Here is a 24,514-nt window from a genome sequence, read left to right as displayed (position 1 = left end):
TCTTGAAACGAAAATGAAGCTAAAAGGTGATGCATATGCAAAAGAAGAGTGAGAGTCGGTTATCTTTTGATGATATACCAGAATAAAAAAGTTTTTTACCACGAAACGGATTCGCTAAAATTAACGATCAATAATGAAGAATGTTCCAATTATTCAAACGCTCTAATTTAAGTTCTTCCTCGCCTTCGAAAAAAGAAAAAGACAAAAGATTTTTCTAAAAGAGATACAAACGACAAAATCTGATATATTCAATTTGTATCTCGTTTCGTTCATGATAAAGACCGCGTCGTAGGATCTTTTCTCTATAATCATATCAATGTTCATTGAGGAAAACTCACTTTCATCTTGTGAAATGACTCGAAATCTTTGAAGCGGTCACTCAGTATTAGGACTTCGTTCACGCATTTTTTTTTCAGGTGATCCAGGAAGTTTTCTTTCAAGATGAAATTCCGAACGTTCCAAACCTCTGATCCATTTGCATGTTGGATTTATTTTAACTGAGAAGAATACATAAACATGGATGATACTGAATCACGATCGAGAATACATAAACTTTCGAATTTTCCTAAAAAACAACATAGGATTTCATACGAACTATTGAAATTAATTTTTTGACGATTGAAATGTGATTGAAAGATTGAATTCGAAAATTTCGATTAAAATAGTCAAGTTTTTCTGCAATTTTCATTATATAGCTGAGAATTTGCTGCCTTTGATGCAAAGAGAATAATTATAGAATAATAGATTTCTAATTTACCAATATTGGTGTAAATTTTCACTTCCAAGTCGTGTACCTAACAAGCGTTTATGACGTTTATGTATTTCTTCTCAGTTATTCATATTTTTTTAGGATAGAAATTTCAGAGACTTCAAAAACATTTAACTCAATATTTTCAAGAGTCTGAAATTTCCATCTGATCAAATTGCATGTTGATTAAAAGTTTTATTAATGCTTCCGCTGTATATTAACTGCTTCAAGGGGATAACAAGGTAAGGAACAATCCCCCAACGATAACAGCGAGCTTCCGAAACAGCAAAATGAGCTAATATCTTCCCCCGCCACGTGCCCCCACCCCAAAAGCTACAAAGCCCCCGCCCATAACAATGCTTAGCGTCAGGTTTAAGAACCCCCCACCCCCCTATAACAATGCTTAGCGCAAGAGAACAAAGTTCGAAAAGTACCCCATATACCCCACATAACACCGCTTGAAGAAAATCAGGTTTTGAAATGGCCCCTCCCCTATAACACGCTTCGAAAGACATCAGGTGATGAAATATGCGAAAAAATATATATTCCTCCCTAACTCAAGCTTGAAATTGATGAATGCGTACGCTTAAAACTTAAAAGGTATTTACCCCACCACCAAATGCCTTATTGACGAAAATGAGCAGCTAATAATTTGCGAAAAATGGTATGCACTGATACCGATGCACACTGACAAACTAAACGGATTAGCGTTACGGTTTACGGCTAACGAAATATATGTCAATATCGATCTGATTCTAGTTCTGGTTGCGCACGATGAACAACTGAACCCTTGCGTACCATCCCCGTGCGGTATAAACGCAATATGCAAAGAGAGGAATGGTGCTGGTTCATGCAGCTGCCTACCAGAATACGTTGGGAATCCGTACGAAGGATGTAGACCAGAATGTATCTACAGTTCCGATTGCCCGTCTAATAAGGCTTGCACGAGAAACAAATGTCAGGATCCGTGTCCAGGCAGTTGTGGTAGCAACGCGTTGTGCCAAGTTATAAACCACTCTCCAACCTGTACCTGTTTACCAGGGCATACAGGCAACCCTATGTCATACTGTAACCCTTCACCATCCTTCGAACGTAAGACAAATACAATAAATAACAACAAAACCTCTAAACCGAAAATATTACAGCTGTAAGAGACGAAACAAAACCATGCCAACCATCGCCATGCGGACCAAACAGTCAATGCAAAGAATACAATGATCAAGCTGTATGTTCTTGCTTATCCAGTTTCCTAGGTAGTCCTCCTAACTGTAGACCAGAATGTATGGTCAGTTCGGAGTGTCCGTTGAACAGGGCTTGTTTGAACAACAAATGTGTAGATCCTTGTCTGGGAACATGCGGAATCAACACAAATTGTCAAGTCATCAACCACAGTCCAATTTGTAGTTGTAGGTCTGGCTTTTCTGGTGATCCATTCACACGATGCGTACCCTTACCTTGTAAGATAAAAAGTTAGGTTCACATATTCTTCTCTTAACCCCCCAATTTTCAGCACCTCCATCAATTGTCGAACCTGTGGTGACTAATCCCTGTATTCCATCACCTTGTGGTCCCAACTCACAATGTCGAGAGATAGGATCGACGCCATCTTGTTCTTGTCTTCCAGAATACATAGGAAGTCCTCCGAATTGTAGACCAGAATGTTTGATCAATCAGGAATGTCCCAGTACTCAGGCTTGTATCCGCCAAAAATGTAGAGATCCTTGTTTGGGCGTTTGTGGATCTGGTGCTTTATGCCAAGTGATAAATCATACACCATCTTGCATTTGTCCACAGGGTTTTGTAGGAGATCCTTTCAGCGTCTGCTCAGCGAAGCCAATATTAAGTACGTCGATGATCCAATCGAAAAAAAAAAACAGTTTTAATTTTTTAACTTTTAGCCGCACCTGTGGAATCTGATCCTTGTAATCCTTCGCCTTGTGGTTCCAATGCCTTGTGCAATAATGGACTCTGTACGTGTTTACCGGAATATCAAGGTGACCCTTATAGGGGTTGCAGACCAGAGTGTATACTGAACAATGAATGTCCTAGAAATAAGGCTTGCGTAAGGTCCAAATGCATTGACCCTTGTCCAGGAACGTGCGCTTCAAATGCGATTTGTGAGGTTATAAATCATATCCCAATGTGTAGTTGTCCATCTGGATATGCAGGAAACGCTTTCATGTTTTGCAACGTTATACAAAGTAAGTCTCAATCAAAAAGATGATTCATTCGAAGCCATTTTGATCACATAAAGTATTTTTGAAAAGTCTCAGTTGAAATTCGGTTCAATTTCTTCCATTCAATCAATTTTATTCCCTTTCAGAACCAGTTAACATAAATCCTTGCTCGCCTTCACCATGCGGTCCAAACAGCCAATGTAGAACCATAAACGAGCAAGCTATTTGTTCTTGTATACCAGGTTTCATTGGTTCACCGCCTACATGTAGACCAGAATGTGTGCAGAGTTCGGAATGTTCAATGAACGAAGCTTGCGTGAACCAGAAGTGCGTGAATCCTTGTCTTGGAGCTTGTGGTGTTAGAGCCGAATGTCAGGTTGTGAACCACAACCCAATATGCACGTGTCCTTTGTCGTTCATTGGAGATCCTTTCGTTCGTTGTATTCCAAAACGTAAGGTTTCACCTTTTCTTTCAATAACCCACAATGAGAATTTCCATATTTTAGCTGCAGATGAACAGCCAGTGCTGAATGTTTGTGAGCCATCTCCCTGTGGGGCTAATTCGCAGTGCAGAGAGATAAATAATTTCCCCTCATGTTCTTGTCTTCCTGGGTTCAGAGGCACTCCACCTAATTGTAGACCAGAATGTATTAGTAACAACGAATGCGCCAATCATTTGGCATGCATAGACACCAAGTGCAAAGATCCTTGCCCTGGAATATGTGGTCAAAATGCTGAATGCCGCGTGATAAGTCACGCGCCAAATTGCGTCTGTTTGCCTGGTTACGAAGGAGATCCTTTCAGTAACTGCATATTCAAAATCAAACAACCTTTGATCCAGGAAACGATAACTCCATGTTCACCTTCACCTTGTGGTGTTAACGCCGTCTGCAAGGAAAGGAATAACGCTGGATCTTGCACTTGCCTACCTGAATATATTGGTAATCCATACGAAGGTTGCAGACCGGAGTGTTCGTTGAATTCCGATTGTCCACTGAACAAAGCATGCTTGAGAAACAAGTGCATCGATCCATGTCCTGGAACTTGCGGTCAGAACGCTGACTGTCAGACTGTAAATCATATCCCTTCGTGTACTTGTCGACCTAACTATCAAGGAAACCCATTCTTGATTTGTCATCCTGCGCAAGCGGGTAAGTAAAGAAACAATCCGAAACGTATTCGTTCTCAAAACTGAATTTTCAGTAACAACAGAAGTTGAAGTCAAGAATCCTTGTCAACCTTCCCCTTGTGGTCCGAACAGTCAATGCCGAGAAGTAAACACGCAAGCGGTATGCTCTTGTTTGCCCGATTTCATTGGTAGTCCACCAGGTTGTCGACCTGAATGCGTGATGAGTCAAGAATGTCCGATGAATGAAGCTTGTGTAAATCAGAAATGTGTAGACCCTTGTCCTGGAACATGCGGTTTGAATACCCAATGTCATGTAATCAAACACAGTCCCATCTGTAGTTGCTTGAATGGTTTCACTGGGGATCCATTCACTAGATGTTTCTCAGTACCACGTAAGATCTTCCATTAGAATGACATCCATTGTGTTATTAAAATAACTGCGATTTTCAGCAATGAAAGACGAGCCCATTGCTGTTGTAACGAACCCATGTGTGCCATCACCTTGTGGTGCATATTCAGAATGCCGTGACGTAGGTGGACAACCGTCATGTATATGTTTGCCAAACTATATCGGAAGCCCACCAAATTGTAAACCAGAATGTGTCGTCAACTCTGAATGCCCAAGTAACCTGGCTTGTATACGTCAAAAATGTTCAAACCCTTGTTTAGGCGCTTGTGGTTCAACAGCTCGATGTAACGTTATAAATCATACCCCAATATGTTCTTGTGAGGAAGGTTTCACTGGAAATCCTTTCGATTTTTGTAGACCAGCTCCTCCACCAGGTATATTTTCTGTTTTCAACAAAATGAACTTTTCTCTAGACAATTCCATTTTAGCACCCGTAGAAACACCAGACCCCTGTAATCCAAGCCCATGTGGCCCGAATGCCCAGTGCAATAATGGTATTTGCACTTGTTTATTGGAATTCCAAGGTGATCCTTACGCAGGATGTAGACCAGAGTGTGTTTTGAACAACGATTGCACAAGAAATCTTGCTTGCGTGAGGAATAAATGCGTTGATCCTTGCATAGGAACGTGTGGTCAAAATGCTCAATGTTCTACTGTGAACCATATTCCGATGTGTACTTGTCTGGAAGGATATATTGGAAATGCTTTTGTGCTATGTAATAAAGCGCCAGGTAAACAATTAGATACCAAATAATCCCATGGAATGGGGTATTTTCCTAAATTTCAAAATATATATCAACGAAATCCTCATATCTCAAATATATGGAAAAGTATTTTTTTTCTATTTTAACAGTTGTATTTTGCCTGTTTTTAATTACGGAAATTCACATCGCGGAGGCATTCTCCCAGAAACATTCTACGTCACTTTTACAATCCGGCATCGTTGGAACACTCATCAATGTTTCTCATCAAATTTTCTGATCTCCATATATTATTGCGTCTATGGTTGTGTATTGCCATCAATGACTCTCATCAGTGTTTTCTGATCTCCATAGACTTGATAATATATTATTGAGTCTATGGTTGTTTATTGTCAGTTAATATTCGATCTTCCTTGGGCTGTTATTGTTGATGAAAGAAGGCATTGCTGATATATTTTATAGGTTCCTAAAGTCATCAATATGGAAAAGTTTACAGGTGGTAAATTTTCACTGCTTGCTTTTGAAAAATTCGACTCCTTTTCCACAAGTTATAACAATCTGACGAGAACGTTTAAAACAGTGTCAGAAACTGTCATCGGTTTCAGGAAGATATAATTCTGTATCTTGGAACATAAATACATAAATGCATTTATGTTCCAAGTTCTATATAATATCCTCTTGATCAGTTCCGATGTTGTCGAATTCACAAAAATTACTAGACTCTAGTAAAGGCATTCTACGTCACAAGCTCTCACAAATTTTTTTTCAAAGGCTATATTTTTTTTCCTACTGAATTTTGAGTGGAACCTTTTATGTGGTGACTAACCAATGGAAAATGGTTTCCAAAAATAATTTTTAATTCTTTTTTTGAGTTTTAGGAAAATACCCCATTCAATGTTATTTTTCAGTTCGTCCAATAAATCTCTGCTCTCCATCCCCTTGCGGTCCAAATAGCCAATGCAGAGAAATAAACAGTCAACCTGTTTGTTCATGCGCTCCAGGATTCATAGGCTCACCCCCAACATGCAGACCAGAGTGTAGTAGTAGCTCAGAGTGTCCTCTCAACGAGGCCTGCGTGAATCAAAAATGTGTAGATCCATGTGCTGGTACCTGTGGCTTGAGTGCTCTCTGTAACGTTGTAAATCATAATCCCATTTGTTCCTGTCCAACTCAAATGATTGGTGATCCATTCACGAGGTGTACACCAAAACGTAATCATTTTTCATTAACTTGCATCAACGACATATTCCAACCTTTATTCATTTATAGCATTGGAAGAACCCGTCGAAATACAGAAAAATCCTTGTCAACCATCTCCATGCGGTCCAAATTCTCAGTGTCGAGAAATAAATGGGTCCCCAAGTTGTTCGTGCTTAGAAGGATTTGTGGGATCTCCACCTCTTTGCAAGCCAGAATGTATAAGCAACAGCGAATGTCCGAATAACCTTGCATGTATTAGACAAAAATGTAGAGATCCCTGTCAAGGTATCTGTGGTCAAAACGCAGAGTGTCGAGTGGTAACCCATACTCCTAATTGCGTTTGTTTGTCTGGGTTCAACGGTGATCCTTTCACCAGCTGTATTAAGGAAGTAACACCTCAAGAAGTTCTGAATCCTTGTAGCCCATCTCCATGTGGTCCTAACGCAGTATGTTCACATAGAAACAGGGCAGGATCATGTACTTGTATTAGAGACTACATAGGTAACCCTTACGAGGGTTGTAGACCAGAATGTTCGATTAATTCAGATTGTTCGTCAAACCTAGCGTGTGTTAACGGAAAGTGCAAAGATCCCTGTCCCGGTTCTTGTGGACAAAATGCAGTGTGCCAGGTTATCAATCATTTGCCACAATGTACCTGCTTCTCTGGATACTCAGGAGATCCTTTCAGATTTTGCAGTGTCATACAACGTAAGGCTTTACGTGGATTGATTCATAACCCCAATATTCTAATACGTTGATATTTTAGCGGTCGAGGAAGAACCAACAAATCCTTGTCAACCTAGTCCTTGCGGCCCCAATAGTCAATGCAGGGAAGTAAACGGACAAGCAGTCTGCTCCTGTTTGCCAGAATTCACTGGAAGTCCACCTAGTTGTAGACCAGAGTGCGTTGTGAGTTCGGAATGTCCCCTAAACAAAGCGTGTAGTCAACAAAAATGTATCGATCCTTGTCCTGGTGTTTGTGGCCTCAATTCGAATTGCCAGGTTATCAAGCACAGTCCAATCTGTTCTTGTAAGGTTGGATTCACCGGTGATCCTTTCACTAGATGTTACCAAATTCCACGTAAGGAAGCTAACCCACCACCAAATCTCATGCATCTTATGGATTGTCAATTTTTAGCTCCCTCTGATGAATTTAAGCCTGTCGTCGTTTCTAATCCTTGTCTACCGAGTCCATGCGGACCTAATGCAGAGTGTAGAGATATAGGTGGTTCGCCATCTTGCTCGTGCTTGTCCAATTTCATGGGATCACCACCAAACTGTCGACCAGAATGTAGCATACACTCGGAATGTTCAAGTGATCAGGCTTGTATCAGGCAGAAATGTAGGGATCCATGTCCAGGTTCTTGTGGAGCTGAGGCAATTTGTAAAGTTTTAAATCATATTCCAACTTGTAATTGTCCGGATGGTTATGAAGGCGACCCATTCAGATATTGCTCTCCAAAACCTCCGAAGCCTGGTATGTCATTAATTTAATCCTAGGAGCTTTCAGTAGTTTATCGATCATTTAGTTCCAGTTGAGACTGACCCATGTAATCCTTCACCCTGTGGATTCAACACTAAATGCAACAATGGTATATGCACCTGCTTGCCAGAATACCAAGGAGATCCTTATCAGGGTTGTAGACCAGAATGCGTATTGAATAACGATTGTGCTTTCAATAAGGCTTGCATTAAAAATAAATGTGTCGATCCTTGTCCTGGTACGTGCGGACAAAACGCTGAATGTTCTGTCTTGAACCATATTCCAATGTGTTATTGCCTTCAAGGTTTAACAGGAAACGCCTTCATCTCTTGCAATGCAGTCTCTGGTTAGTTACGCGGTTTACATCACTGGGCCATATACTATAACATCCTCTTTTTCAGATGAAATACCCAAGAATCCTTGTAATCCATCTCCATGTGGGCAAAACAGTCAATGTAGAGAAATCAATGGACAGGCCGTTTGTTCTTGTATTCCAGGTTACCTAGGCAATCCTCCCACATGCAGGCCTGAATGTATGATCAGCTTAGAGTGTTCATTATCTCAGGCATGCGTGAATCAGAAATGCATCAACCCGTGCCTTGGAACTTGTGGTCTTAACGCTAAATGTCAAGTCGTCAATCACAATCCGATTTGTAGTTGTCCGCCTGAATATATTGGAGATCCGTTCACCAGATGCACCCCAAAACGTATGCAATTATCATCAGTCATCGAGGATGAATTCACTCATACCATTTTACTTTTAGCACCAACTCCAGTTGAAATCCCTGTGAATCCATGTCAACCATCACCGTGTGGACCAAACGCCATTTGCAGAGAAATAAATAAATCACCATCTTGTTCATGTCTGCCAGAATTTTTGGGATCACCACCAAACTGTAGACCTGAATGTGTGACTAACAGTGAATGCGCAAATAGTTTAGCTTGTATCAACAGAAAATGTAAAGATCCTTGCGTTGGAATGTGTGGTCAGAATGCTTATTGTCGTACTGTAAACCACATTCCGACTTGCATGTGTAACTCTGGGTTCTACGGCGATCCATTCATTCTCTGCAACGTTGAAAGAAGTAAGGTTTATTGCTCATCTCCTAGGTTTGTTTCTATTCCATATTTTTCTAGATATCACACAGGAAATTCTGAGCCCTTGTAATCCATCACCATGCGGTTCCAATGCTGTCTGTAAAGAGCAGAACAGAGCAGGTTCTTGTACTTGTTTATCAGACTATATTGGCAACCCTTACGAAGGATGCAGACCTGAATGTACCCTAAACTCTGACTGTTCATATAACAAAGCTTGTATTCGAAACAAATGCAAGGATCCTTGCCCTGGAACTTGCGGGCAAAACGCGCAATGTCAAGTTGTAAATCACCTTCCTATGTGCACCTGCTTGCAAGGTTACACAGGAAACCCTTTCAGTTTCTGTAACTTACTACAACCCGGTATGTATTCCTGCGAATGCCTTTACATTCGTAAACTGACGATCTATTTTCAGTTGAAGACGAGGTTGAGCAAAATCCTTGCCAACCAAATCCTTGCGGACCTAACAGTCAATGCCGTGAAATAAATGGTCAAGCAGTTTGCTCTTGTTTACCTAATTTCTTCGGATCACCATCAGCTTGTAGGCCTGAATGTACGGTTAGTTCAGAATGTAGTCTGGACAAAGCCTGCGTCAATAATAAATGCACTGATCCATGTGCAGGCAGCTGTGGATTGAACAGCAATTGCCAAGTTATAAATCACAGTCCTATTTGTACTTGCAAATCTGGATATACCGGAGATCCATTCACTATTTGTAGGCCCATACCACCAAGTAAATACAACTCACATTTATTTTTGGCAAATCAAATTAAATCAATGATTTTTTTAGCTACAACAATCATAAAGCCTGTTGAGACGAACCCTTGTATACCGTCACCATGCGGTCCTAACTCCCATTGTAGAAATTCGAATGGATTCCCATCATGTTCATGCCTGGAAAATTTCCAAGGTGTTCCACCAAACTGTAGACCTGAATGTATCATCAATTCCGAATGTCCAAGCAATTTGGCGTGTATAAGACAAAAATGTAGAGATCCTTGTGCTGGATCTTGCGGTGCTGGCGCTGTTTGCAACGTCATCAATCATACGCCATCTTGTACTTGTCCCGAAGGATACACAGGAGATCCTTTCAATTACTGTTCACTCAAACCCAAACCTAGTAAGTTTTTGAGTAAATTGGTCATATCATTTCTACAAAAATTTCAATTGCAGTAGAGCCAGTCATTGTTGACAAATGTAATCCTTCCCCCTGTGGTCCTAATACCCTGTGTAGAGATGGTATCTGCTCATGTTTACCAGAATACCACGGTGATCCTCTACGAGGTTGTAGACCTGAATGTGTGTTGAACAACGATTGTCCAAGGAACAAAGCTTGTATCAGGAATAAATGTGAAGATCCTTGCCCTGGAACTTGCGGTCAAAACGCTGAATGCTCCGTTATCAACCATATTCCTATGTGCACATGTATCACAGGTTATCAAGGAAACGCTTTCGTTGCTTGTAATCCCCAGCCAGGTAAATTACGACCGAAAATTTCGGGTTATGAAGATTAATTGATTACGTTGCAGTGCGACCACAAAATCCATGCAGTCCATCTCCTTGTGGACCTAACAGCCAATGTAGGGAAATAAACGAACAGGCAGTTTGTTCTTGCGTGCCTGGTTTTATAGGAAGTCCACCCACTTGCCGACCTGAATGTGTCACTAGTGCTGAATGTTCTTTGAATGAAGCATGTTCAAACCAGAAATGTATCAACCCATGTCTGGGTACTTGCGGAATTGGCGCCAATTGCCAGGTGGTAAACCACAATCCCATCTGCTCGTGTCCATCTTACATGACTGGAGACCCGTTCGTAAGATGTTTAATAGTTGAGGACGAGCCCGTGGTTTCTACCAACCCTTGTCAGCCTTCGCCTTGTGGACCAAACGCCGAATGTCGCGAAATAAACGGATCGCCATCTTGTTCTTGTTTGGCCACGTTTATTGGCGTGCCACCAAACTGCAAACCCGAATGCGTTTCGAACAACGAATGTCCTAACAACTTGGCCTGCGTAAATCAGAAATGCTCAGACCCTTGCCCTGGCATCTGCGGCACAAACGCTGAATGTAGGGTGGTCAGTCACACGCCTAACTGCGTTTGCGCGCAAGGTTTCGTTGGAAATCCATTCCTAAGTTGCCAGCTACCATTACCGACGCCTGTAGAAGAAACGAGGCCATGTAATCCGTCGCCTTGCGGCTCAAACGCTAAATGCACGGAGAGGAACAGAGCAGGATCTTGTACTTGTCTACCAGATTACATCGGGAACCCCTACGAAGGATGCAGGCCTGAATGTGTAGTACATTCTGACTGCGTTTCGAATAAGGCATGTATGAACAACAAATGTCAAGATCCTTGTCCTGGTACCTGTGGACAGAACGCTCTATGTTCAGTCGTGAATCATTCACCATCTTGCACTTGTATCGTTGGTTTCACAGGCGATCCGTTCAGATATTGTAATCCGCTTCCACCAGTAGGTAAGGCTTGCATTCCAACAAGTTAAAAAAACGATCCGTCATTCATCGAATTTCAGCTGTCGAAGATGAAAAACCATCGAACCCATGTCAGCCAAGTCCTTGCGGACCAAATAGTCAATGTAGGAACGTGAACGGTCAAGCAGTCTGCTCATGCTCACCCAATTTCATTGGAAGCCCTCCAGGTTGTAGACCAGAATGCGTGGTCAGCTTTGAATGTCCTCAAAACCAAGCGTGCGTCAATCAAAAATGCGTCGACCCTTGTTTGGATGGTCCATGCGGACTCAATACACGTTGTCAAGTAGTCAACCACAGTCCAATTTGTACTTGTTCGGCAGGGTATACAGGAAATCCTTTCACAGTTTGTCAACTTATACCACGTAAGATTCTCCTAACCCACTGTCGAAATCTCGAAAAACATTACATATAAATACTTTTTAGCACCTGAAGCTGATACACCGGTTATAACGAATCCTTGTGTTCCATCTCCATGTGGACCAAATAGTCAGTGTCGTGAAATTGGAAACAGCCCGTCTTGTTCATGTTTGTCTGGGTACCTAGGTTCCCCTCCACAGTGTAGGCCAGAATGCGTTATCAATCAGGAATGCGCTAGCAATCTAGCTTGTATACAACAGAAATGTAGAGATCCATGTCCAGGTTCCTGTGGTTCAGGTGCCCAATGCAGCGTTATCAACCATAACTCTATATGTACATGTCCAGAAGGTTACACAGGAGATTCCTTCACATATTGTACCTTGAAACCACCAAGTATGTACCCCCACCCTAATGAACCAATCGGCATAATTCATTCATCCTATGTTTTATTGTAGCACCTGTGGTTGTCGAATCAGATCCCTGCAATCCTAATCCATGTGGATCAAATGCAGATTGCAACAACGGTATATGCACTTGCATTGCTGAATACCAAGGAGATCCATACAGAGGCTGCAGACCGGAATGTATAACTAGTTCTGATTGTCCAAGGGACAAGACATGTTCACGAAATAAATGTATAGATCCATGCCCTGGAACGTGTGGACAAAACGCTCTATGTACGGTTCATGAGCATATACCGATGTGTAGTTGCTTACAGGGATATTCTGGAAACGCTTTCGTTATCTGTTCACCTATACCAGGTTAATATTTGAAGAGAATCTCACACTCGATCAGACCTAATGATATGAACATTTCAGCTCCAATAATTCAAAACCCATGCTCTCCATCGCCGTGTGGTCCGAACAGTCAATGTAGGGAAATAAACCAACAAGCAGTGTGTTCTTGTTTACCAAATTATATGGGAAGCCCACCTACTTGTAGACCGGAATGTGTCACGAGTTCAGAATGTTTACTGACAAAAGCTTGTGTTAATCAAAAATGCATAAACCCCTGTCCTGGATCGTGCGGTTTGAACGCCATTTGTGAAGTGGTAAATCACAATCCGATATGTAGTTGTCCACCTCAACACAGTGGTGATCCTTTCTCGAGATGCTTGCCTTTCCGTAAGTCTACTATATCAAATTATTCAATCGAGATTAGATCGTGTTCCTTTTTAGAACCAGTTGAAGATTCCCCTGCGACTCCTTGTCAACCTTCTCCGTGCGGACCAAATGCTCAATGCAGAGAAGTGAATGGAAACCCTTCGTGTTCCTGTTTGCCAGATTACACCGGTAGTCCTCCAAATTGTAGACCAGAATGTGTCAGCAACAATGAATGTCCAAATCATTTGGCTTGTTTGAACTTGAAGTGTAAAGACCCCTGTCCGAATACTTGCGGTTCCAACGCTGAATGTCGAGTAGTAAGTCATACTCCGAACTGTGCTTGTCTTCCAGGACATACAGGTGATCCGTTCACGGCATGTAGCATTCAAGCGGCGATCATACAACAAGAAGAACTCTCACCTTGTCAGCCCAGTCCTTGTGGCGCGAATGCTCAATGTAGGGTTCAGAATAGAGCAGGTTCTTGTACTTGTTTGAAGGATTACATCGGAAACCCGTATGAAGGATGCAGACCTGAATGTACTCTCAACTCAGATTGTGCACCTTCTAAAGCTTGCGTAAGGAATAAATGTATAAACCCATGCCCTGGAACTTGTGGATTGAACGCGATATGCCACGTAGTCAATCATCTACCATCGTGCACTTGCTTGCCTGGCTTTACAGGAAATCCGTTCAGCAACTGCAACAACTTACCTCCACAACGTGAGTGGTAACAACCAAACGAAAACGTTAAATATTAAACCGAGTAATTTCAGCTGTCTACGATGAACCGAAAAACCCATGCCAACCATCACCTTGTGGTCCTAACAGTCAGTGCAGGGAAATCAACGAACAAGCTGTTTGTTCTTGCCTGGTATCCTTCGTAGGTTCACCACCAAACTGTAGACCAGAATGTGTTACCAGCTCAGAATGTACGCATGACAAGGCGTGTTTGAATCAGAAATGTGTGAATCCTTGTGAGACCAACTGTGGATTGAATGCTAATTGTCAAGTGATAAATCATTCTCCTATTTGTTCTTGTCGCGCTGGATACACTGGAGATCCGTTCTTCAGATGCGTTGAAATCATTCGTAAGACCCTGAGTCCCCTTCAATTTTTCTGTTTGCTCACATTGGTCATTTTCAGTGCCTTCAATCATCAACCCACCAGTGGTTCAAGATCCTTGCTATCCATCTCCTTGTGGGGCAAACAGCCAATGTAGAAATATAAACGGTATGCCATCTTGTTCCTGCCTAGAGAATTATTCAGGAACACCACCAAACTGCAGACCCGAATGTTCAATAAATTCTGAGTGTCCAAGTAATCTAGCATGTATAAGAGAAAAATGCAGAGATCCTTGTCCAGGTTCTTGCGGAAGCAATGCTGTTTGCAATGTTATAAACCACACTCCTTCATGCTCTTGTCTAGAAGGATATATAGGAGATCCTTTCAGTTATTGTTCTTTGAAACCAGTACCTAGTAAGCCTACAATAAAAATTAAATTGGACTGTTTTCAATTCGTACATTTTTTAGCTGAGCCTGCGATTGTCGATAAATGTAACCCATCACCGTGTGGTGCAAATACCAATTGCAATGAAGGTGTTTGTTCGTGTCTACCAGAGTATTTCGGTGACCCTTACATAGGTTGCAGACCCGAATGTGTTTTGAACAACGATTGTCCAAGAGATAAGGCTTGCATTAGGAATAAATGTCAAAATCCATGTGTTGGAATTTGTGGACAGAACGCGGAGTGCTCCGTTGTCAATCACATACCCATTTGTACTTGTTTGCAAGGTTTCATCGGCAACGCTTTCGTTGTTTGCAACCGCGAACAAGGTAAATATTGAAATAACGATGAGTTTTAAGGACTCTACCCATAATTCATGATTTATTTTAGCCGTTGTTGCCACAAATCCATGTCGACCATCACCTTGCGGACCAAACAGTCAATGTCGAGAAATCAATGAACAAGCTGTTTGTTCTTGCGTGCCTGGTTTCATAGGCAGTCCTCCTTCTTGTAGACCCGAATGTGTGACCAGCATGGAATGCTCTCTTAACGAAGCCTGCGTCAATCAAAAATGTCTGGACCCGTGTCCAGGAACTTGTGGTTTGAACGCGTTATGCAAAGTCGTGAATCACAATCCAATATGTAGTTGTCCAGGAGATTATATCGGAAACCCTTTCAGTAGATGTACACCAAAACGTAAATATTCCTTTTTACAACTGGGAACAACTTCTGACTATGTCTTTTTAGCTTTGGAAGAGCCTGTAGAATCGACTGACCCTTGTCAGCCTTCTCCTTGTGGACCATACTCGCAATGTAGAGATATCAATGGATCATCATCTTGTTCTTGTTTGGCTGAGTACATCGGAGTACCTCCTAACTGTAAACCTGAATGTATAAGTAACAGCGAATGTTCTCACAATCTTGCTTGTATCAACCAAAAGTGCAAAAACCCTTGTATGAATGCATGTGGAACAAATGCAGAATGTCGAGTCATTAGTCATACCCCTAACTGTGTTTGTTTGCAAGGATACATAGGAAACCCATTCGTTAACTGTGAACTTCCAAGTGAGTCTAAAGTGAAAAAACAAATCTTCAGAGTGTAAAAACGATTTTTTTCAGTTGCCCCAATCGAAACTATAACACCTTGTTCACCATCACCTTGTGGGCCAAACGCAGTTTGCAAAGCGCAAAACAGAGCTGGTTCTTGCATGTGCATCGAAGGCTACATAGGAAATCCATACGAGGGTTGTAGACCTGAATGTGTTTTGAATTCCGATTGTCCATCAAATCTGGCATGTATCAATAACAAATGTAAAGATCCTTGCCCAGGAACTTGTGCAACGAACGCTTTATGCCAAATTATAAATCATCTTCCAACTTGTACTTGTATCGAAGGTTTCACTGGAGATCCATTTAGATATTGTCAAACAATACCTCCCCAACGTGAGTCATATTTTGCGCCCCTCAATTGACTCGAAATAAACTTTCTGAAATTTTAGCTGTAGAAGACATACCACAGAATCCCTGTAGACCAAGCCCTTGTGGACCTAACAGTCAATGCAAAGAGAGTAATGGTCAAGCGATATGTTCGTGCTTGCCAGATTATATCGGTAGTCCACCAAGTTGTCGACCTGAATGTGTTGTGAGTTCTGAATGTGCCCAGAATAAGGCTTGTTCCAATCAGAAATGTGTGGATCCATGTCCTGGAACATGCGGTCTAAACGCTGATTGTCAAGTGATAAATCATAGTCCCATATGTAGTTGCAAGAATTCTTACACTGGAAATCCATTCACAACTTGTTACCTTATGCCACAAAGTAAGAGTTTTCCTCTCTTCTCATCTCATTCCTCGAGATTCATTGTTAATTTTTGATTTTAGTACCAGTCGTTGTTGAAGATATTGTGACAAATCCATGCTTCCCATCGCCATGCGGTCCTAATTCAGAATGTAGAGCAATCAATGGTTTACCATCTTGCTCATGTCGACAAAATTATAACGGCAGTCCTCCTAACTGTAGACCTGAATGTACTGTCAACTCAGAATGTCCCAGTAATTTAGCTTGCATGAGAGAAAAATGTCGAGATCCCTGTCCAGGCTCTTGTGGTGTCAATGCTGTGTGCAACGTCATCAATCACACACCAATATGTTCTTGTCTAGATGGATACATCGGAGACGCTTTTACCATTTGTAAAATAAAACCTAAACCAAGTATGTATAAGGTAATGGAGATTCTCGAATAGGTTTGCATAATTCTCAGTTTTAGCTGAACCTTCGAAAGATGATCCTTGTAGTCCTTCACCCTGTGGTCTCAATGCTCAATGCAACGCAGGATCTTGTACTTGCCTACCTGAATACCATGGGGATCCATATAGAGAATGCAGACCTGAATGTGTTTTGAACAATGATTGTCCATCAAACAAAGCCTGCGTGTCCAGAAAATGCGTTGATCCTTGTCCTGGAACATGCGGAATCAACGCTGAATGTTCCGTTTTCAATCACGTGCCCATGTGTACTTGTATACAGGGCTTTATTGGTAACGCTTTCGTTCAGTGCAACAAGATACAAGGTATATTTATCATCGTAAGGGGTAACAGATGAATATCTAACGGCAAAACTTTCAGAAATCATTCCTCAAAACCCATGCAGTCCCTCGCCTTGTGGTCCGAACAGTCAGTGTAGGGAGATAAACGGACAAGCCGTGTGTTCTTGCGTTCCAGGTTTTATAGGAAGTCCACCGACATGTAGACCAGAATGCGTTTCTTCCACCGAGTGTTCATTGAACAAAGCTTGCGTTAATCAGAAATGTGTAGACCCCTGCCCAGGTACTTGCGGTATAAACGCAATTTGTCAAGTTGTGAACCACAATCCGATATGTAGCTGTAGGCCAGGTTTAACTGGAGATCCTTTCACTAGATGCGTACCTATTTGTAAGTGCTACTCAAAAGTCTCATAAGGACAATATGTAAAAGTTAAACTTTCAGATGAAGAACCAGTAACTGAACAGACAAATCCATGTCAACCATCGCCGTGTGGTCCAAATTCGCAATGTAAAGAAATCAACGGTTCGCCATCTTGTTCTTGTCTCGCCGAATACATCGGCGTACCGCCCAATTGTAGACCGGAATGCGTCAGTAACAGCGAGTGTTCTAGCCATTTGGCATGCATCAACCAGAAATGCAAAGACCCTTGTCCTGGAATTTGCGGACAAAATGCGGAATGTAGAGTTGTAAGCCATACGCCAAACTGTGTATGTTTGCCGCAATACATCGGTAACCCGTTTGTACAGTGCAACATACCACCACGTAAGAATCAGAACTATACCAATTTATTAGCTGCTCAATTTCAAGCAAACCCTAACTGCCCCCCAATACTAATCGCAAATGGTTTAGAATTAAGGTTTGAATCGATTCATAAAATTTACCCTCCGAATGTAATCTTTCAGCACAACAACCTGTTAAGGTAACACCCTGTGTCCCATCACCATGCGGCGCCAACGCCATTTGCAAGGAACAAAATAACGCTGGATCTTGCACTTGCCTTCCCGAATACATTGGCAATCCTTACGAAGGTTGTAGACCTGAGTGCGTACTTAATTCTGATTGTGCCTCCAACAAGGCGTGTGTTAGGAACAAGTGTATAGATCCTTGTCCAGGGACATGCGGACAATTCGCTCAATGCCAAGTAATAAATCACCTACCATCATGTAATTGTTTCGAAGGTTACACAGGAGATCCATTCAGATACTGCAGTTTAACACCAGTTACACAACGTAAGATTCATAATCGAGTAGATGAATGACTTGGTTAACCAAAACTATTTTTAGCGGTTGAAGATGAGAGGAATCCTTGCGATCCAAATCCATGCGGTCCAAATAGCCAATGTAAAGAAGTAAACGGACAAGCGGTTTGCTCTTGTTTGATAGAATTCGTTGGAAGCCCACCCAATTGTAGGCCGGAGTGTGTTGTAAGCTCAGAGTGTCCACAGCATCAGGCTTGTATCAATAACAAATGCTCCGATCCTTGTCCTGGCAGCTGTGGTTTGAACGCCAATTGTCAAGTTATTAATCACAGTCCTATATGCAGTTGTGTCCAAGGTCACACCGGTGATCCATTCAGCAGATGTCTTCCACTACCTCGTAAGCATTTGAAATTTCATATATCCCAACACTAGCCAATAATGTCCTGATCAATCAATCAACTCCAAACTTATATCTGACCAAAAAACTTTTTTTAGCGCCTCCAGTTCCAACACCAATTATAAACCCTTGCGTGCCATCTCCTTGTGGGCCAAACGCCCAATGTCGGGAGATAAATGGATCGCCATCTTGTTCATGTTTGCCAAATTATATAGGTTCGCCACCAAATTGTAGACCAGAGTGTGTAATAAATTCTGAATGCCCCAGTAACATGGCGTGCATCAGGGAAAAATGCAGAGATCCTTGTCCTGGTTCTTGTGGAAATGGAGCTAGTTGTAGCGTAGTTAATCACACCCCAATCTGCTCTTGTCCTGAAGGTTTCACAGGAGATCCTTTCAGTTATTGCAACTTAGCACCAAAGCCTAGTGAGTTTCGAAGCGTTATTTGCTTCGTATTCCTCTTTGTCAGAGAATATCGAATAAATAACCGATAATTTCATTTTAGCAATTCCTACAACTGACCCCTGTTCACCCTCACCATGTGGAGCAAATGCTGAATGTAATAACGGTTTGTGTAGTTGCTATCCAGAATATCAGGGTGACCCATACCAAGGTTGTCGACCTGAATGTGTACTAAACAACGATTGCCCTAGAGATAAGGCTTGTATCAGAAACAAATGTAAAGATCCATGTCCGGGAACGTGTGGCCAAAACGCTGATTGCACTGTAATAAATCATATTCCAACGTGTTCATGTAGACAAGGATTTATTGGAAACGCATTTGTCTCGTGTTCGCCTGAGCCAGGTAGTTTAAATCCCAACCAAACAATCATTAACAGACTAATTAATTTTCTTTCTCCAGTTGAAACACCGCAAAACCCTTGTTCTCCTTCACCTTGTGGTCCTAACAGCCAATGTAGGGAGATAAACGGACAGGCTGTATGTTCTTGCGTACCAGGTTTTATCGGTAGTCCACCAACTTGCAGACCAGAATGTGTAACAAGTTCTGAGTGTCCTTTGAATCAAGCTTGCCTCAATCAGAAATGCATTGATCCTTGTCCTGGTACTTGTGGTCTCAATGCCATTTGTCAAGTAACGAACCATAATCCGATTTGTAGTTGTCCACCGCGTAATACTGGAGATCCATTCACAAGATGTTTACCAATAAGTAAGTTCTCGGTTTCATAAGAATCCTCTCATTTTGGAAGTAAACATCACGATCAATACATTAACTCCTTTCTAGTGGAAGAGCCCATTGAAGTACCAACAAATCCATGTCAACCCTCGCCATGTGGACCAAACTCACAGTGCAGAGAGATCAATGGATCTCCATCCTGTTCTTGTTTACCAAATTTCATCGGAACTCCGCCAAATTGCAAGCCTGAATGCGTTAGTAGCAGCGAGTGCTCTAGTCATTTGGCTTGTATCAATCAAAAATGTAAAGATCCTTGTCCAGGTGTTTGTGGACAAAATGCTGAATGTAGAGTTGTCAGTCACACTCCTAACTGTGTTTGCCAACAAGGTTTTATTGGAGATCCATTCACAATATGCAGTCCACAAAGTAAATACCAATCGGATTTTGTCTTGATCTATTCAATAAACAACATTGGTTTTACAGCTCAACCTGCGGTACCTGTAACACCTTGCTTACCAAATCCTTGTGGAAATAATGCCTTATGTAAGGAGCAGAACAACGCAGGATCTTGTACCTGCGTCCAAGGGTATATTGGTAATCCTTATGAAGGCTGTAGACCTGAATGTATATTGAACTCTGATTGTCCTTCGAATAAGGCTTGTATCAATAGCAAATGCGGTGATCCTTGTCCTGGAACATGCGGACAGAATGCACAATGTCAAGTCATCAACCATTTACCGTCATGTACCTGTTTCGCTGGGTATACAGGAGATCCATTCCGTTACTGTAATTTAATACCTCAACGTAAGTCCTTTTTCGAACAGTCTCTCGTACAGATAACTTCACTACCTAAAATTTTAGCGATATTGGAAGAACCGATCAATCCTTGTCAACCAAGTCCTTGTGGTCCGAATAGTCAATGCAGAGAAGTGAACGATCAAGCCGTTTGTTCTTGTCTTCCAAATTATGTGGGAAGCCCACCAGGTTGTAGGCCAGAGTGTACAACTAGTTCGGAATGTCCATTACATCAGTCTTGTATTAATCAAAAATGCTCAGATCCATGCCTGGGTACCTGTGGTCTCAACACTAACTGTCAAGTGATTAACCACAGTCCCATTTGTTCATGTTTGCCCGGAAATACGGGAGATCCGTTCACCAGATGTTATCCTTCGCCAAGTAAGCGCTTTTCTTCAAATGAATCTATAGAAGGTATTAATTCTCAATGTTCTTCAGCGCCACAACCTGTGCCAGAACCCATTTTGAATCCATGTCAGCCATCACCATGCGGACCGAACAGCCAATGTAGGGATATAGGGGGCAATCCATCTTGTTCTTGTCTACCAAGCTTCACTGGTAGCCCACCAAATTGTCGACCAGAATGTTCCATCAACTCTGAATGCTCCAGTAATCAAGCTTGCATTCGTAACAAATGTATGGATCCATGTCCTGGCTCATGTGGATTGAACGCCCAATGTAATGTCATAAATCATACACCAATCTGTACTTGCTTCGAAGGATACGTAGGTGATCCATTCGTTGCTTGTCAAGTTAAGAAGGAAGAACCTAAACCGGTGATTCAAGATCCTTGCAATCCTTCGCCATGTGGTCCAAACGCATTATGTGATCATGGTGTATGTAGTTGTATACCGGAATACGAAGGAGATCCCTACAGAGGTTGTAGACCGGAATGTGTACTCAACAGCGATTGTCCCAGGGATAAGGCTTGTATAAGGAATAAATGTACGGATCCTTGTCCAGGAACATGTGGTCAAAACGCTCAATGTTTGGTTGTCAACCACATACCAACTTGCACTTGCAACAATGGCTTCCAAGGGAATGCATTTATTCTATGTTCCCCAGTACCAGGTAAAAATATTTTCCAATGATTATCTTAGAATATTCGACGGAATAAACGGTTAAATTCACACCAACTCATAACTTTTTAGAACCTACAGTGACCCACCCATGTCAACCTTCTCCATGTGGCGCAAACAGTCAGTGCAGAGAATTTAACGGTCAAGCTGTTTGTTCTTGCGTGCCAGGATTCATAGGAAGTCCACCAACTTGTAGGCCAGAATGTGTGACAAGTTCAGAATGCCCATTGAACCAGGCTTGTGTTAATCAAAAATGCATCGATCCATGTCCAGGAACATGCGGTCTAAGTGCTAACTGCCAAGTTGTCAATCACAATCCAATTTGCTCTTGCTCACCTGGATTTAGTGGTGATCCATTCACACGTTGCGTTCCCATAAGTAAGAATTTCGTAATTCCACACGCGAATTCCATCTAAATCTATTTTTTTAGGGGATGAACCAAAGCCACCTGTCAATCCTTGCCAGCCTTCACCATGCGGTCCGAACTCTCAGTGTAGAGAAGTGGGAGATGCGCCTTCTTGCTCTTGTTTGCCAGAATTCATAGGCACACCGCCAAATTGTAAGCCAGAATGCGTGAGTAACAGCGAATGTCCAAACCACCTGGCTTGTATTTCGCAAAAATGTAAGGATCCTTGTCCTGGATCCTGCGGACAGAACGCGGAATGCAAAGTCCTCAGTCACACCCCCAACTGTGTTTGTATTACCGGATATGTTGGAAATCCGTTTATAAATTGCCAACCGAAACAAGAAGAACCAGTAGTGGAAAAACCTACACCTTGCATTCCATCACCTTGCGGTACTAACGCAATTTGCAGGGAAAATAACGGAGCAGGATCTTGCACTTGTTTACCAGACTTCATAGGAAATCCTTACGAAGGATGCAGACCTGAGTGTGTACTCAATTCCGATTGTCCATCTAACAAAGCTTGTATATCAGGGAAATGTAAAGACCCTTGTCCTGGAACTTGCGGAGCAAATGCAGATTGTCAAGTTATCAACCACTTACCAACATGTACATGTCGTCCTTCCTATTCGGGAGATCCGTTCAGATTTTGTCAGTTGCAACAACGTAAGACAAACGATTCTCTTGATACTTCCAGTTTTTACCCTCATGTTCTTTCAGCCGTTCAAGAGGAACCAACAAATCCTTGCCAACCAAGTCCTTGCGGTCCAAACAGTCAATGTCGTGAGGTAAATGGACAGGCAGTTTGTTCTTGTTTGCCAGAATATAGCGGTAGTCCACCCAACTGCAGACCAGAATGTGTTGTCAGTTCGGAATGTGCATCTGATAAAGCTTGCATAAATCAAAAATGTACCGATCCTTGTCCAGGCACTTGTGGTCTGAACACAAACTGTCAGGTTATCAATCACAGTCCCATTTGTAGTTGTGTGAATGGACACACTGGAGATCCATTCACTAGATGTTATCCTTTACCACGTAAGATACCTCATATTGCCATTAATTAATTATCGAATGTCTTAGCTCTTTTTTGATCCAATCTCACAATCGTTGGAATTCATTTTCAGCTCCACCACAACCTGTACCACAACCAACCATCAATCCATGTGTACCATCACCTTGTGGTCCTTATTCTCAATGTAGGGAATTAGGCAACTATCCAGCTTGTTCCTGCGTGGAAGGGTATATTGGTAATCCTCCCAATTGTAGACCGGAATGTAGTATAAATTCCGAGTGCCCAAGTAATTTAGCTTGCATCAGAGAGAAATGTAGGGACCCATGTCCTGGATCATGTGGTGCAAACGCCATTTGCAACGTTATCAATCACACCCCTTCATGTTCTTGCCCTGAAGGCTACACTGGAGATTCTTTCACTTATTGTACTCCAAAACCGATCATAAGTAAGATACAAATGACTAACTCACTAGAATCTGTTTTCAAACCGCAATTTTACAGCTGAACCTCAAATCGTCGACAAGTGTAATCCCTCACCGTGTGGCCAAAATACAATTTGTAACGATGGTGTTTGTACATGCTTGGCAGAATATCAGGGAAATCCACTCATTGGATGTAGACCTGAATGTGTACTGAACAACGATTGCCCCAGAAACAAAGCATGTTTGAGGAATAAATGTGTGGATCCTTGCGTTGGTGTTTGTGGCCAAAACGCAGAGTGTGTCGTAATAAACCATATCCCAACTTGTAACTGCTTACAAGGATTCATTGGAAACGCTTTCGTTCAATGTATTAGTGAACCAGGTAATATTTACTCAAAACAACCCAACCGTCGGTTCTTCAACCTTGTAATTGTTTTTAGTGAAAGAAGAGACCAACCCATGTAGTCCATCACCTTGTGGTCCAAACAGTCAGTGCAGAGAAATCAACGGACAAGCCGTTTGTTCTTGTGTTGTAGGCTATATAGGAAGTCCACCAAATTGTAGGCCTGAATGTATAACAAGTACAGAATGTCCATTGAACGAAGCTTGCGTGAACCAAAAATGTATAGATCCATGTCCTGGAACGTGTGGATTTAATGCTCTCTGTCAAGTCGTCAACCATAATCCTATTTGCAGTTGTCCTCCAAACCATTCTGGAGATCCATTCACTAGATGTCTCCCAATAAGTATGGAAAATTTCATAACTCCTTGCCCATTCCTAGTTTCATTGATCTCAATGAAAAATTTTATTTTAGGGGAAGAACCAGTTGTTGAACCTACCAACCCATGCGTACCATCTCCTTGTGGTCCTAATTCACAATGTAGGGATATAAATGGATCGCCATCTTGTTCTTGCCTTCCAGAATTCATCGGAACTTCTCCTAACTGCAGACCGGAATGCGTCAGTAATTCCGAATGTTCATATAACTTGGCCTGCATAAACCAGAAATGTAAAGACCCTTGTCCAGGTAGCTGCGGTGTCAATGCAGAGTGTCGTGTGGTTAGCCATACGCCAAATTGTTACTGCGTCCAAAATTACGTTGGTAATCCTTTCATAAGATGCGAAGAACCTAAAGGT

General features: G+C 42.0%; 1 protein-coding gene across 1 annotated transcript in view; it reads left to right on the top strand.

Annotated features, from left to right (window-relative positions):
* LOC123314117 overlaps positions 1-24,514 on the top strand; it is a 169,261-nt gene that overhangs the window by 129,411 nt on the left and 15,336 nt on the right. Inside the window, exons 51-96 of the mRNA XM_044899235.1 lie at positions 1,508-1,840; positions 1,894-2,205; positions 2,259-2,591; positions 2,647-2,949; positions 3,072-3,377; positions 3,432-4,076; positions 4,129-4,446; positions 4,505-4,837; positions 4,892-5,194; positions 6,073-6,375; positions 6,434-7,072; positions 7,131-7,445; positions 7,503-7,841; positions 7,894-8,193; positions 8,249-8,932; positions 8,985-9,305; positions 9,359-9,676; positions 9,734-10,063; positions 10,117-10,419; positions 10,473-11,417; positions 11,474-11,794; positions 11,856-12,182; positions 12,245-12,550; positions 12,608-13,612; positions 13,666-13,980; positions 14,036-14,725; positions 14,787-15,092; positions 15,144-15,461; positions 15,516-15,839; positions 15,896-16,213; positions 17,385-17,699; positions 17,840-18,166; positions 18,221-18,532; positions 18,631-18,957; positions 19,037-19,336; positions 19,394-19,699; positions 19,775-20,092; positions 20,150-20,470; positions 20,528-21,532; positions 21,613-21,918; positions 21,971-22,609; positions 22,664-22,978; positions 23,068-23,400; positions 23,456-23,758; positions 23,817-24,122; positions 24,192-24,512. Coding sequence (XP_044755170.1) covers positions 1,508-1,840; positions 1,894-2,205; positions 2,259-2,591; positions 2,647-2,949; positions 3,072-3,377; positions 3,432-4,076; positions 4,129-4,446; positions 4,505-4,837; positions 4,892-5,194; positions 6,073-6,375; positions 6,434-7,072; positions 7,131-7,445; positions 7,503-7,841; positions 7,894-8,193; positions 8,249-8,932; positions 8,985-9,305; positions 9,359-9,676; positions 9,734-10,063; positions 10,117-10,419; positions 10,473-11,417; positions 11,474-11,794; positions 11,856-12,182; positions 12,245-12,550; positions 12,608-13,612; positions 13,666-13,980; positions 14,036-14,725; positions 14,787-15,092; positions 15,144-15,461; positions 15,516-15,839; positions 15,896-16,213; positions 17,385-17,699; positions 17,840-18,166; positions 18,221-18,532; positions 18,631-18,957; positions 19,037-19,336; positions 19,394-19,699; positions 19,775-20,092; positions 20,150-20,470; positions 20,528-21,532; positions 21,613-21,918; positions 21,971-22,609; positions 22,664-22,978; positions 23,068-23,400; positions 23,456-23,758; positions 23,817-24,122; positions 24,192-24,512 — 18,267 coding nt within the window. The remainder of the gene's footprint in view (positions 1-1,507; positions 1,841-1,893; positions 2,206-2,258; positions 2,592-2,646; positions 2,950-3,071; positions 3,378-3,431; positions 4,077-4,128; positions 4,447-4,504; positions 4,838-4,891; positions 5,195-6,072; positions 6,376-6,433; positions 7,073-7,130; positions 7,446-7,502; positions 7,842-7,893; positions 8,194-8,248; positions 8,933-8,984; positions 9,306-9,358; positions 9,677-9,733; positions 10,064-10,116; positions 10,420-10,472; positions 11,418-11,473; positions 11,795-11,855; positions 12,183-12,244; positions 12,551-12,607; positions 13,613-13,665; positions 13,981-14,035; positions 14,726-14,786; positions 15,093-15,143; positions 15,462-15,515; positions 15,840-15,895; positions 16,214-17,384; positions 17,700-17,839; positions 18,167-18,220; positions 18,533-18,630; positions 18,958-19,036; positions 19,337-19,393; positions 19,700-19,774; positions 20,093-20,149; positions 20,471-20,527; positions 21,533-21,612; positions 21,919-21,970; positions 22,610-22,663; positions 22,979-23,067; positions 23,401-23,455; positions 23,759-23,816; positions 24,123-24,191; positions 24,513-24,514) is intronic.

Source organism: Coccinella septempunctata, chromosome 5 (genome assembly GCF_907165205.1).
Source record: "Coccinella septempunctata chromosome 5, icCocSept1.1, whole genome shotgun sequence".
In the NCBI taxonomy this organism is placed as follows: Eukaryota; Metazoa; Arthropoda; class Insecta; order Coleoptera; family Coccinellidae; genus Coccinella; species Coccinella septempunctata.
This window is presented reverse-complemented; position numbering and strand designations above follow the sequence as displayed.